The sequence below is a fragment of the Halichoerus grypus genome, chromosome 5 (assembly GCF_964656455.1).
Source record: "Halichoerus grypus chromosome 5, mHalGry1.hap1.1, whole genome shotgun sequence".
Lineage (NCBI taxonomy): Eukaryota > Metazoa > Chordata > Mammalia > Carnivora > Phocidae > Halichoerus > Halichoerus grypus.
This window is the reverse complement of record NC_135716.1, coordinates 44,465,393-44,480,045: the sequence shown is the minus strand read 5'-3', so window position 1 is coordinate 44,480,045 and position 14,653 is coordinate 44,465,393. Positions and strand designations below refer to the sequence as shown.

General features: G+C 38.4%; 1 protein-coding gene across 2 annotated transcripts in view; it reads right to left on the bottom strand.

Annotated features, from left to right (window-relative positions):
• TMEM64 (transmembrane protein 64) overlaps positions 1 to 14,653 on the bottom strand; it is a 325,182-nt gene that overhangs the window by 249,771 nt on the left and 60,758 nt on the right. Inside the window, exon 3 of one of the 2 annotated variants that reach the window (XM_078072241.1) lies at positions 4,956 to 6,183. The exons of the other annotated variant lie outside the window; for it this stretch is intronic. Within the exon in view, the coding sequence (XP_077928367.1) occupies positions 6,127 to 6,183 (57 nt within the window). The 3' untranslated portion in view covers positions 4,956 to 6,126. Of the gene's footprint in view, positions 1 to 4,955; positions 6,184 to 14,653 lie in introns of those variants that run through there. 2 annotated transcript variants of the gene reach the window in all.

Below are 14,653 nucleotides of genomic sequence, written 5' to 3'. Positions count from 1 at the left end.
ATAATGATTCAGTGTTCATGTTACAAAATAAATAAACTATAGATGAAATGCCTGCTCCCCCACTTACTAGCTGTCTTAAAAATTTAATCTCTCTAAGCCTTGAGTTTCTGAAAATAAAGAGGACAGTAATAGTACCTACCTCACAGATTGTTGTGACACACAAATGAATTAATACATTTAAGTATTTAGCACAAAAACTGATAGAAGACACTAAATGAGTGTTAGCTCTTATTATTACCTATCCTAGTATGCATTTCTCCTTTGCTCTATAATAAATTGTTATATAGTAATGCTCCTAAACTGCAAATTTTCTTCTGTGACCATCAGCCTCCAGGGTGCAGTGTCTGTTCCCACATAATCACGATATTTATTTATTTCTGCTAACAGCATTCCATCTTGAAGAGTCCAAGAAGGTTTATAAGAGGAAGGGACTTTGGACTTGTTGTAGGTCAACCTGCTGCTCATCTTAATGATGAGAAATCAAGGACCAGGAGAAGTGAAGTGACCTACCAGCTCACTGATGTGCGGTGGCTGAGCAGGGGCTAGAGCAGATCTGTGTGCTAGAGCAGTGCTTCCTTATCCCCTGAAGTTATCTTGTCCACCGCACTAGATATCTACTGAAGTGGTTTCTAATGACATCAATTTTGTTCTGAGTCCCTAATCTTTCTGGATCACTGACAGTTTCCTCCATGACCTGAGAAAAACTCCAGTTATGTTCTCACCACCACCATGAACTCAACTGAACTTCATGACATTCTAAGATAGGTTCTGAGAGCTCTGCTTCCAACTCTCCAAGGTGTGAAGTCAAGTCAGGGTTCCTAACTGGGGCTTAAACTCACTGGGTAACATTTAAAAATAAATTATTTTCTCTTGCCTTCAGGGCTAAGGAATCAGATGCAGGGAAGGCAAAGACACTGGTCAAAACCATCAGGTGCAAAAGATCACATATTGTATGATTTCTCTTATATGAAATATCCGGAATAAGTAAATCCATAGAGGCAGAAAGCAGATTAGTGGTTGCCAGGGGCTTGAGGGAGGGCAAATGGAGAGTGACTACATAAAGGATGTGGGGTTTCCTTCTGGGATGATGAAAATCTTGAACTGATAGAGGTTTGCATAATACATGAATGCACTAATGTTACTGAATTGCACACTTTAAAATTAATTTTGTTATGTGAATTTTATTTCAATTAAAAAATCAAATGTATTGTAACAGCAATAATCTAAAATGTTAGGGGAAGAAGTAAAACTATAAAGTATATGAATTCTATTGAAGTTAGATTGTTATCAGTTTAAAATAGGGTGTCTAAGATATTTTATGTAAGCCTCATAATAACCACGAGGGAAAATCCTGTAGTAATGAGATAAAAGAACAAGATAAAGAAGTCAAAGCATACTGATATCAATAGACACCAAAACACACACACACACAAAAAGAGCAGGATGAGAAATAAGGTCCACAAAAGAATCAAAAAACAATTAACAAAATAGCAAGGAAATATGTACTGTTGTTTACAGTGGGAGGAGGAGTCTGAGATCAGTTACTCCACCATTGATGGATGGGAAAGCATATCACATTAACTCTTTATATCACTCATATTTATTTATCAAACACCACTCACACAGACTCTTAAGACAATCCAAGTAATCTACAAAGCCATCTATACTTGATAGAAGAAAGAGTAAGGGATTTGGAGACAGCTGACCCATGTCAACTTTGTTTTTTTTCTACTGTGGGACCTTACTCAATAGATACAGCTTATATTGACCCTATTTTCTTAACCCTAAGTGAGGATCTTGGGGAAAGAGGAAAGAGCACAATGTGTGTGAATGCTCACCACAGATCACAACACAGAAGTCTTCAGTAGGTGGAATTTTATTCCTCAAATACTTCTATGAAAGTCTATTAAAATTTATTTTGAGAGGATAAGGTTTGTGCAATAAAATATACTGAAATTCTTGCACAAACATTTTCTCATCATTTTTATAACTTCAAATTTTAATTTTTAAAGAAAAAATTTTTAAACTAAACATAGGCATTTATCATGTCAACCACTGCTGAAAAGGCAGAGTCTCTGAGTAGAATATGTAAATTTTAAACAGATATTGCTCAGCTCAATTTTAAGTAGGAAGTAAAAATATTTCAATCATCTGAATCTGTAAGATACATTCAAACATCAGGCAAGATGTCAGTTGCCAAGTCAGCATTAAACATCGACTGTACTTGTTATCTTTTGTACTTGTTTTGTTATAACTGGTTACTCAGAGCTATTCATCATGGATAAACCTTGAAAAGATGTTGAACTCTGAACTTTGAAAACTGTTTTCCCACCTCTCTGGAAATAAAGGAAGTTTTTAATATAACAATTAATATTAAAAACAGAACTATCCTACAACCCAGCAATTGCACTACTAAGTATTTATCCAAAGGATACAAACATAGTGATCCAAAGGGGCACCTGCACCCCAATGTTTATAGCAGCAATATCCACAGTAGCTAAAATATGGAAACAGCCCAGATGTCCACTGACAGATGAGTAGATAAAGACATGCACGCGTGCGTGTGCACACACACACACACACAGGAATATTACTCAGCCATCAAAAAGAATGAAGTCTTGCCATTTGCAAAGATGGAACTAAAGGATATTACGCTATGTGAAATAAGTCAGTCAGAGAAAGACAAATACCATATGACTTCACTCATATGTGGAATTTAAGAAACAAAACAGATGAACATAGGGGGAAGGAAGGAAAAATAAAATAAGATAAAAACAGAGAGGGAACAAACCATAAGAGACTCTTAACTCTAGGAAACAAACTGAGGGTTGCTGGAGGGGAGATGGGTAGGGATGGGGTAACTGGGTGATGGGCATTAAGGAGGGCACTTGATGTAATGAGCACTGGGTGTTGCATACAACTGATGAATCACTAAATTCTACCCCTGAAACTAGTAATACAGTATATGTTTTTTATTTAAATTTAAATAAAAAATTTAAAAAATATATAACAATTAATAGACATATGTAATCGGTTTTATTATGCAACACCTGGTGTGTGTCTTCACACACACACATACACACATCTTTTCAAGTTCTTTAGTATTTAATGCTGATCAAGTTTTCTCTCCCTCTCCTTCCCTTTCTCTGTCCCTTACTCCCTCCTTTGCCTTCTCTCCTTTCTTCCTTTCTTTCTTCTTTACTTCCTCCATTAATTTTCATCAAGTACCTTTTATGTGCCAAGAATATTGAGCAGTAGATACACATAATGAATAAGGCATCATTCCTGGGCCCAAAGGGTATACAGTGTATTAGGGGCAATGATAAACTTACATAAAATTAGAGCACAGATCAAGGACAGCCAAACCACTCTCTGGAATCAGGCAAGATTCTCTCAAATAAGTAAGCCCGGGGTGAATCCTTTTCCCCACCCCCATCTATCTTTCTTCAGTTTTGGAATGTTTTTAGTTGTTATCGCTTTATTTCCTACATCCCATTCTCTTTATATTCACCTTTGGAAATCCTACTAATTCTTATGGTGAAGCTTTTAATTATTTTCTCTGTAGCTTATGACTTTCATATTTCCATTCCTTTTTCCCCACTATGTTTCATTGTGAGTGATTTCCTCAGATATAATTTCTAATTCACAAATTCTTCCTTCAACTGGGTCTAGCCTACTGTTTAATTATTATTTTAAATTTCAGTTGTCATATTTTCCATTTCTAGAATTACTATTTTGTTCTTAATAAATCCAAATTCTTTTTCTCCAATGTCCTGAATTTATCTTATAGATCTTATTCATTTTTAATCTCTGATTATTTTTAACATTTACTTGAAAATTCCCTTTCATGTAATTCTTCCATCTGTAGGTGCTGGCTGTGAATTGTCACAGGTGTTTTGTGCTAGGTTGATGGTGGGATTTCTTGTGTGTTTTATATTTGTGCTCATTTCTGGTGGAAGTTGTGGAAATGCTTCCTATGCTGGACTGTAGGGGTGGAGGGACTTTCTGCCTAGGGCAGTTTGGCATTTGCCTCTACCAAAGTTTTAAGAGTCTCATTGGTTCCATACCAGTTTTAACTTTAGTGTCTCATCAAGGTTTCTACCATGTGAAGGTATTGTATATTCACATCCCACCCATAGGCCTGATGTCCATATTTTTGGTGGGTGCTTATCTATTATAGCCCAGTGAAGTAATCTGGCATCCAATTCTGCCCAAGTACTACCACTGATGAATAGAGTTAATCTGCTCATAATTCATAGACTGGACAACTCCTTCATGGCTCCACTGTTCAACTTCCTATCACCTTGTAGGTGTTGGAAAAACAACCTATAGCACATACCACCGAAGACCACATGGCTTCAGCTCTGTTCATCCTAATGGTTCTGAGCTTTCACTTTGTATCAGACTCCTAACTAGTCCCTATTCTTTCTTTTCAAGTTATCTAATATATAATATTTTAATACATATTTTATCCAGTATTTCTTTATGGATAACCTGGGAAGGGCAGAGGAGTGGGCTGGTGATATCCACATTTTCTCTGTCCATCATGTTACCTTGATAATCATCGAGCAGAGTCTTGAAGATTGAGGATGCATGGGTGCAATGCTAACTCCATGGTCCACTCCAACTATAAGGATTTTACTCCTTATCTGATTCAGTTTTTTTCCCTTAACCACAAACTTGCTTGAATTCATGCATTTTTCCTTATCCATACCCCACATTCTCACCATCTTTGGTTTTATCTCAGGAGATGATAACTAGATACAAAGGACCTGGGGTCTTAGACATTAATTGAAGTGTGTTTTGAGTGTGGAGAGACATACTGAGGAATCCAGTGACTGGCAGCCTGCCTCCACTGTGAGGATCTGGCAACAAAATGATGTGGCAGTAAGGGTTGTATGAGTTGCAAGGGGATTCTTGGCAATGGTGCCTAGCAGCTCTCTTACACTGTCTGCCAACTTCCTCTCATTTATTCATTTAGCAATCATTTACCAAGTACCTAATATGTTCACCTAATACATGCACTGTGTGTAGAACTATATACTCGTTATATACTGTCTTATGGGGCAAGTATATAATAGTGTATAGCACAGGGATGTTAGAGGTTGTGGGGCACAGATGATCCATCTATAATGTGAGGACACAGCAGAAACTCTGGGGCCACATATACCTAAGTACAAATTAGGATCCTAAATGATGTGTCAAGAACTTGTGAAAAGCTGGCCCTTGCACATGTAATTCCACATTACCCAAAATACAGTCCACTTTCAATACAGACAATATTCTAATAATAAGCTAATAGATACAATCTAACTTGAATCTTACCACAACCCCATTAGGTAAGAATTATTATTCAATTTGGAGCAGTCTTTCAACCATTCATTCAACAGACACTAAGTGTACTCCTTCTGCGTGCCAGGCCCTGTTGCGGGCACAAGGGTTTAGAGCTGAATCAGACAGACGAAGTTAAGAAAACTGGCCAAGGTCCATCCCACTGCTATCAAAGCTCCAGAGTCAGAATTTAAGTCCGGATCTATGTAACTACAAACATGTTAACCACTACCCAGTGCTTCCTCTCAGAGTTTGCAAACCAACCTTTGTAATTGTGGTATTGTGATCTTTTTTCCCTTTTTTTTTGTTGCCCCTGTTTTCTATTTGTTTCCCTTCTAGTCATCTTCTCTCCCAGGGCTGCTTTCTCTTCATGAACGGTGTTTTAAGCAGGTACTGGCTTGAATTTTCAACAGAAATTTAAAATGATGCAATAAAATAAGTCCAGTCAAGTCTCACTATGACATCATATATTAAAAAATAAATTTTAGAGAAAATAAAAATTCAGAATATTCATAGCTTACTTTTATTTTGATGTCTTTTTTTCCCTTAAGACTTTTCTAACTTCCTTCTTTCTTTTCTTCCTTTCACTTCTTTTCACAATATCCAGATTTGCACTTTATTTCAGCTCTACAAAAGAAATACTTTAATGTTCAACTTCTTTATTCTTATCCTTTTATTTTCTAGTTGTTCACATCTATTTTTTGCTTTGCTTTCCAAGTCAAATCTTCACATTTCTTCCACTGGTAGTCTCTTCTCATCCTTCAAACACGGTTTCTTTATAGTTCTTTAGTTTTTTTAAATTCTTTCTTCACAGGTAACTTGCCTTTTTTCTAAAATGTTTTGAAGATTCTTCTGTAGTAAGGGAACCAAGACATAAGGGAAAGCTTTAAAATTTATGTTCCAGTAGTTTACAAAAGTTTCCTGCTATACCGCAAAGGAAAATATAAAAAAGGAAAATAAAAAACATTAAAGAGATTTTGTTTCTGCTTCCAGCTTATATTGACACATCGTTCTAAGAAAAAACAAAAAACAGAACATTTTGCTCATCAGTGTTGGGCTATAAGAACTTATGATCCCAAACCATCAATACAAAGTGTGGGAAGGGCTGGTTTCATGCGTCAGTAGAGGACTTGTCAGCACAGTCTCAACCCAAATATCCCTCGTTCCCTCTCTTGGTTTACCTGTTAGGATGAAGGGATATCACTTTATTGTTTTCAGTTACTAATGCCTTGGAGTGAATATGTGTGTCAGATGTCTCTTTTTGTGGGTAGTTCAGAAAGAGGGTACTGACAAGAATGGGAGCAGATTGGCCAAGGCACGCTGGGGAAGCAAAGAGGGAGCTGATGGACTATTTAGCACATTTAGGTAACCCAGAGGCCCCATGAGAGCGCTGGTACCTGGAGTGTGGAGTGAGGAAGTGAAGAGGCAATACCAAAAGGAGAGTGGGGCCTGAGCAGAAACTTGTAAACTAGAGCAGGAGGGCTTGCGAGGAGGCTCCATTCAGGGACCTTCACAGTGAAACGAGAGGATCAGCACATCCACTGCTGGTGCTGAAGGTTCTGACCTGCATTGGCCCATTGGTGCATCATTGCTTTCAGGCATATGCTCACCACATTTCCCACCAAATAGTGTGTTCCCCTTGTGTGCTGAAAGAAAAACACTTTCATTACCTCACTCAGCTCTAAGCACAAAACCCCCTCTTTTACCCAGGATGTTTTTACAGGGTTTCCTACTTCTTTGACCTTATCAATTCAGAGGGCAAAAGCAAGCATGTTGTATTTACTTTACCGAGACTTTAGGACTTAATGCACAATGAGCAGTGAGATCTCTGAGGAAAAAAATAAGTTGTCCATGTGCAATACTTAAAAAAAAAAAGCAACTTTGCAAATTGGGCTTCAAATTCATTTATGGCAACAAAGCTCCACCAAGGGTTGGCAAATGCATCAACGTTTCCTCTCCCCTCTTTCCGGGCAGATACTACAAGTGGTCTATGCTCTTCCCCACCCACATGGCTAAGATCTTTATTTCTTCCAGATTGGCCTCCAGGAAGCTATGAAAAATTAATGAAGCCTGTGTGAACCTGATGATCGAATCCCCGTTACATACAGTAGGACCCAGTGTGGTTAAGTTGCGAAATTGTGTTTAAGTTTGTCTTTTCTTTCCTGGTCGCTGGCAGTTTTACCTTCTTCTGCACATCTCATGCGTACTTGGATGTTCAGGGCTTTCCTTTGCTCTCTAGGTCATCATCCTCAATCAAATAAGAAAGAATTCACCTGTTTCTCGTGACAAACTCTAGGTGACCATAAGTAACTATAGGTAGTGTTTAGAAGGGTCAGTTGGTGATGTTGCCACCTTTTCCTCCCTCTCGAATACCCCTTTGATTTCCTTGGGCCTGAACTAGCCGTAATGCTTCCTATCTTAACAAGAAACATAGGTGTGTTTCCCCTGAAGGTAAATCTTCCAATCACAGGCATCATGGCATCATGGGCTCTGTTAATCACATGTGACCCTGTTAGAGAAGGACAGCATTGTCAATGTAGGCCAGGGTCAATTCCTTGATTACTTATTTACCTTTCTCACTTAGATTTCCTGTCTGAATCACTTTCATCTATAGTATTTGGTTAGCAAGTGAGTTCCCTTTCTTGAGATTCCAAGTCAAGCTAATTTGGAGAACTTGAACCTGAACATTTGAAAGAGTCAGAAATTCTCCACCATCTGATCCTGGTGTCTTCTGTGTCTCTTTAAGGGCTAGAATGCACACTTGCCTCTCCTGATTCCCAAATGAGAATTCTGAGGGTTCTACACAACTTATGATGCTACTTGGGACCTTTAGCAAAACTAGGACTGGAACCCTTTTCTCTGCACTATGCTTGTACGGTTACTTGACAACAAATGTTTGCTCTCTACCCCTCAAAATACCATGCACTTTTCTGACTCAACCTGTGACTCACACCATTCACTCCCAGAACACACATTCATGAGAACTCTCTTTTCCTGTTCTCTGCTAACAAAACTGTCCCATTCCCCCGGAGTTAATGTTCCCACACCAGCCAGAAATGCTGTCTCTCCTCTGATGCCCAAGGTATACACTCATTCTGTCTTATACTGTTACCTTTCATTTGGTATAAAACACATGACTCCCCAGTCTCCATTCTGAAACCCTGGTACAAATTCCCAGGTTCCTGCTGATGCCCCCACCTTCATGATCTGTGGCACCCCAGCCCACAGAGTTTTAGGAGGACAGGGGATGCACTTCTGGAGCCAAAGGGAGGGTAAGGTTCATGCAGCAAGCATCTTTCTTTTGACCTTCAAAACATTTACCACAGCGGAAATTAAAGTCTTCCTACCAAGGCTGCTGCAGAGTCAGTGATACATGAAGCTTTACCAGAGGATTTGAATTTGTCCTTCAGTGAGTAATTTATTCAACAATGTTTACTTAGTACCTAAATGTGCCATGTACTCTAATAGATAGTGGACATATGGCAGTGATGAGGACAAACAAAATCTCTTACCCCAGGGACCTTTGCAAGCACCTGTAGTACTTGACTGGTGAGTGAATTCACTTAAGATTCCAGGGCAGATAGTGAACAAATAAATAAGCCATCAGATGATATTACATACTTTAGGGAGAAATCAAGCATGAGAAGAAGATAGGGACTGTCGGGGGTGGGAGGGTTGGAGGGTGGTGATTCTAAGTGCAGTGCTCAGAAAAGCTCTCAATGGAGTGAAATATTTGGGCAAGGACTTAAAAGAGGTAAGGGAATGAAGATATCTTGGGAGAAAATTATTCCTGGCTGAATGCCTAGGTAGTGCAAAGGCCCTGAGACAAGAGTGAGTCTTGTGGATTCAGGAATGGCTGGAAGGCCTGTGTAGCTGAAGTGAATTATCTGAGGGAAAGAGCAATAAACAATGAGGACAGAGAAATACAGGGAGCCAGATCTTACAGGAAGTTGTAAGGATTTGGGCTTTTCATGTAAAATGGGAAGCCAGTGGAAGTTTTTGACCAGAGAACTGACATGATCTGTTTTTGGTTTTAAAGTATCATTCTGACCTGTGTGTTGAGAGCAGATTGAAAGGACCAATGACAGAATCAGGAGGATCAGTCAAGAGGTTATTATAGTCATTTAAGTGAGAGACAGTGGTGGCTTCAATGGAGCTGCCCACAGAATTTGCTGATGGATTGAATGTGGGATGTGAAACAAAGAGAGGGCTCAAGGGTGTGCCCACAGTCAGGCATTCACAGGGGCAGTGTCCAGAGAGTCCACTAAGAAGGGAAATGGAATAGACAAGGTGAAAGCAGAAGCATATACCTTCTCCTTATTTCTCCTTCCACTTTTCCCATATCCCTTAATGCCTCCTCCAAGCAAAAGTGTCCCAGAGCAGGCTGATCACCTCAAGCTGTTATCAAACCATGGGTACTGAGTTGGACTGATCAAGTGATTTTCATTTCCCTGAGAACACTTTCTTGCCCAATGAAAAGACCAATAACCCACCTTATTCTTCTAATGGAGGGATGTACCTGGGAGAGATGTTTGAATGGAGTCAGTGAAGTAGGGAACAGACAGTGAGGACTGCCTAAATCTCTAGGTCCTATTGTGTTACATCAGTCTCACGCAATACTAACTGGTCACAAACCGATAGCCGCAGGACATTTATTATGTTGCAGGTACTGTTCTAGGCACTGAGGATATAATGGTGAACAAAACAGATACGGTCTTGGCCTCGTGGAGCTTACAATTAAGTAAGGGAGACAGACGGACCACACAGGCAAAAATATTATTACATAGTCTGGAGTGACTGACGAAACAATTGTAGGGTATCTGAGGGTATGCAACAGGTAGATACGTTCACTCTTCCCCACTTTGATGAAGTTGTTCTATATCCTAGGATAGACAGAAAATACTCAAAACTAAAGAGGAAGAATTAGGAAATATAAAAAGCCTTTCATATTTTCAAATCATTGCAAATCATCCAAACACCAGTCATGTGATAAGGGTAAGAGAATGAAACTTACTCCATAGTTCAAAACTCATTATTAGTTATTATAAAAGGAAGAGCATTTCATTTTTAAAGAGTAATATCTTTAAAATGCCACATAAACATTTCCAGAAGTCAATTTTTCCCTTCAGACACTTCCTTTTTAAAATGAATAAATGAGGGCGCCTGGGTGGCTCAGTTGGTTAAGCGACTGCCTTCGGCTCAGGTCATGATCCCGGAGTCCTGGGATCGAGTCCCACATCGGGCTCCCGGCTCAGCGGGGAGCCTGCTTCTCCCTCTGACCCTCTCCCCTCTCATGCTGTTTCTCTGTCTCTCTCTCTTTCTCTCAAATAAATAAATAAAATCTTTAAAAAAAAAAAAAAAAAAAAAAAAAAAAAAAAAAAAAATAAAATGAATAAATGAGTGAAATATGTTATCTTTGTTTTATAAAAAGACTTAACCAAAAACTCCAGATTCACTATAAATGACAAATTTCCAACACTCAATACGTATACTATAACACTTATATGACACTATCAAATCATATATTTACTATAATTACATAAATATAAATGTACACTAAGTGTAAAAATAGACACCTGTTAACTAATTCAAGATTTCATTCATTCACATGAATTTAATAAACTGATTCTTTTTTTTTTTTTTTTTTTTTTTGGTCTCTGTTTGGTAGCTTTGGAGAATATTTTTGGGAAGTTATAAATGTAATAATACACTTTAATTTCCCTGACTTAAAAGCCTACAAATAAGTTAGATTCATGTTAGTTAGATAATGTGTCTTTCAGAGAGAAAGCAAATTATTTAAATAGCTAAAAACTGACATTTATTTATGTAAAGAAAGACCACTAGATGGAAGCAGTCAAATTCAAAATAAAACTTCAAAGTTCACTTTAGGAAAATTCAATGACAAAAAGAAAGTCTTAAAATGTTACGGTGTCCAGGTAATTTAGGTCTTTACACTCTAACATTTCTTTCCAATTTTTTTCCCTAAATTAAGCCTTCTTTTTTCAAGTACTTAATCATAATTGGGATTACAAAATTATTTAATTGTGCTAAGTATAAAAACCCAGAAAAATACAAAAACTCTAACTCAATATAATAGAGATGGTTCCAAAAACTGATCCAACTTAATGCTAGTCTTACCCAGGATATTCTAATGTCCTGTTTAAGTTTATCTAAGCTTTTACATCCTGAACTTTGAAAAACCCAGTTGAGATACTTATTTCTGAAATCCAAATGGTGATTCTCAATCACTCAGGGGCATAGAATCAGTCATATTTTTTCTGTACACCTCTTGGAAATGAAAGTAGTGCAAATTCTCACTCTCTTCCTTAGGGAAGCACTAAAATTGAGGATCCAGAAATAGGTTTATTGTTTCTTCTAGCTTACCTGAGAAATGTAGTTATAGCCTCCACTAATTAACTGACACACTAATGATTTGCAATAAGCCAGTAGTTAGAGTTTTAGAATGAGAGTCTGTTCAGTCCAGAAATGCATAAATATTTTATGAAAAATATAATTATTGTTTCTGTTGACTCCTGCAAATGAAATATTTGATTGACATCACACTTATCCACTTATCACACACACACACACATATATATATATAATTAAGTAAAATTACACACACACACACACACACACACAGAAGGAGAGAGAGGGAGAGGGAAAGAGAGAGAGAATGCTAATCTTTTAAACACTCTTCCACCCCATTCAAAAAAGATTGTGAAGAGAACTTCCAAAGATAAAGCAAGGGCTAGTGAAATACTGAGTCAAAAGTGTTAGCATCCTGCCCTCCTGTGGTGATGGTTAGTACTACAGTGTTATCTTACTTGGACTATCTATATGAGTATCCCCCAAAGTATCAGAAATACAGTTAACATTAAGAATGAAGTAACCTTAAAAGCATTCAAACATTCGAGAATTCTCCTAAGGGATCTACAAATTCATTTAATCCTAAAATAAAAACTTCCAACTGAGGTAGGTCCCTGAAAACCCAATGTTGTCCCTATACATACACTGCGTTTTGATTTAAATTTTTTGACAGATACTTCTTCAGTCATTAGATTCTAAGAGTGATATCTTAATAGGCTAAACATTTTCCATTTTAATAAACAGAAATGTCTCATCAGATAAAAGATAAAACAGTTCTAGTTTTCCTATTCTAAGCATAGCACTGACCTTTAACTAAAAAGATGAGTTTGATATTTTAGCTGAATCTGGAAAATTCTAGGAGTAGCTCAGGTTTAAAGGGAAGAAGAGCCGCTCATTAGTCTAGTCCTCCACCCTCTTCCTCTGCCTCACTTAGTCTAGACGCACATAGCAGATTTTTATTTATATAATACAGATTTCATGCTAGGATCCCACATTTTGTTATACCTATTAAATAACGTGTCTATACAAGACTGAAGGACCAGATGGTTATTCTAAATTGTAATTAATACTATTTCACTCCCCACTCCTTCCCCAAATATAGTAACAAGCTGCCTTCAGTGCCAAGTAACTAGAATGGCCGATTGCAATTACTGTCCAAGAACCAGAGCAGCCCTCTACAATAATCTTGACATTCTCACCCGCACTGTTCTAGAAGTAATGACTCAGTGAAAAATCTTGGCACTTTGTTCTTACAAGTCAAACACTGGATGTTTGGAAATATCTCAAGAGCTTACTGCAGTTTGCTCTCACCCAGCTCTAAGCAAGCCATCATGTGCCAATATGCACATTTGTAAGACTTACAAAAGATAGCTTTTATGATTTCCTTATGTGCCCTTTTACTCCTATCCTGGCTTATATGTCCATTTTACAGCTCTCTAAGTCTTTGTCCCTCTTCTCTAGCTTTGCTTCCTGCTTTTGGTTGGAGCTCTTTCTCTCAGCTGCCCCCTTCTATGACATAGTGAATTTAAAATATAAATAAAAGATCCCAATGTGAGGGGCACCTGGGTGGCTCAGTCGTTAAGCGTCTGCCTTTGGCTCAGGTCATGATCCCAGGGTCCTGGGATCGAGCCGTGCATCAAGCCCCGCATTGGGCTCCCTGCTCAGCGGGAAGCCTGCTTCTCCCTCTCGCATTCCCCCTGCTTGTGTTCCTGCTCTCTCTATCTCTCTCTCTCTGTCAAATAAATAAATAAAATCTTAAAAAAAAAAAAAAAAAAGATCCCAGTGTGAGATGTGGGTAAATTCACCACATGTTTACAGAAATCAACTCAGATCTTCAATCTGTTTCCCTCAATATTTGTTCTATGGTAGGAATAAGCTAGTTGTGTTGATCTGAACTTTTGAAGCTAAATTGTCAAACTGGTTTACTGAGGGCAAGGGCCTTGGGAAGAATCATGTCCAGAGATTAGAATTACTGCTGGTAAAGCCAAATTTTAAAAGTATTCAACTCAGAAAGGCTGCAAACATTGATTTAGGGTTGGAAATAGAAAGCTCTCAAAAGCAAGAAAGAAGAGAGGAGAGGAGGGACGAAAGAGAGAGAAATAAAGAAGGAAGAAAAGAGAAGAGAAGAGCAGAAAAAAGAAAAGAAAAGATGAGAAGAGAAAAGAAAGAAAAGAAAAGAAAAGAAAAAAGAAGAAAGGGAGGGTGCCTGGGTGGCTCAGTTGGTTAAGCGTCTGCCTTGGGCTCCGGTCATGATCTCTGGGTCCTGGGATGGAGTCCCACACCGGGCTTCCTGCTCAGTGGGGAGTCTGCTTCTCCCTCTCCCTCCGCCCCTCCCCCTGCTTGTGCTCTTTCTGTCAAATAAATAAAATCTTTAAAAAAAAAAAAAGCGAGAGAAAGGAAGAAAGGAGTGAGGGAGGAAAGAGGGAGGGAAGAGAGAGAAAGAAAAACGATTTAAACCTCAGTATAGAAATGACAGTAGTGGATTGAGTCTTTACTTTATACTTAGTATCTAATCCTCCTAAGTGATGATCAGTATTAATGAGATTCCAATTTTTCATGTAATAATGTGGATATTTATTTAACACACACCATATGTGTTCTGCGCATTTTACATGTGGCCTTGTGAGCTAAGCACTAATTTTATGCCCATCTTAGGAATGAGAAAACTGCACTAGTGAGGAAGGTAAAGGAACTCGCTGCCAAGCTGCTGTTTGTGTCCCCAGATGGCCACCAGAGCCTCACTCAGCTCCTACATTAGACCTCTCTCCCTGCCCAGGAGGAAACAAACTCAGGCAGACACTTGTAAGAGAGGGACTAGGATCTGAAACCCGACCTCCTTGTTGTTCCAGCAGCACCCCAGAATATACACACACTGCCCGAAGGCTTATGGCCTCAGTTTCCCCTTCTGGCAATATACCCCTCCTCTTGTTCCTCTATAAACTCTATTTTTATC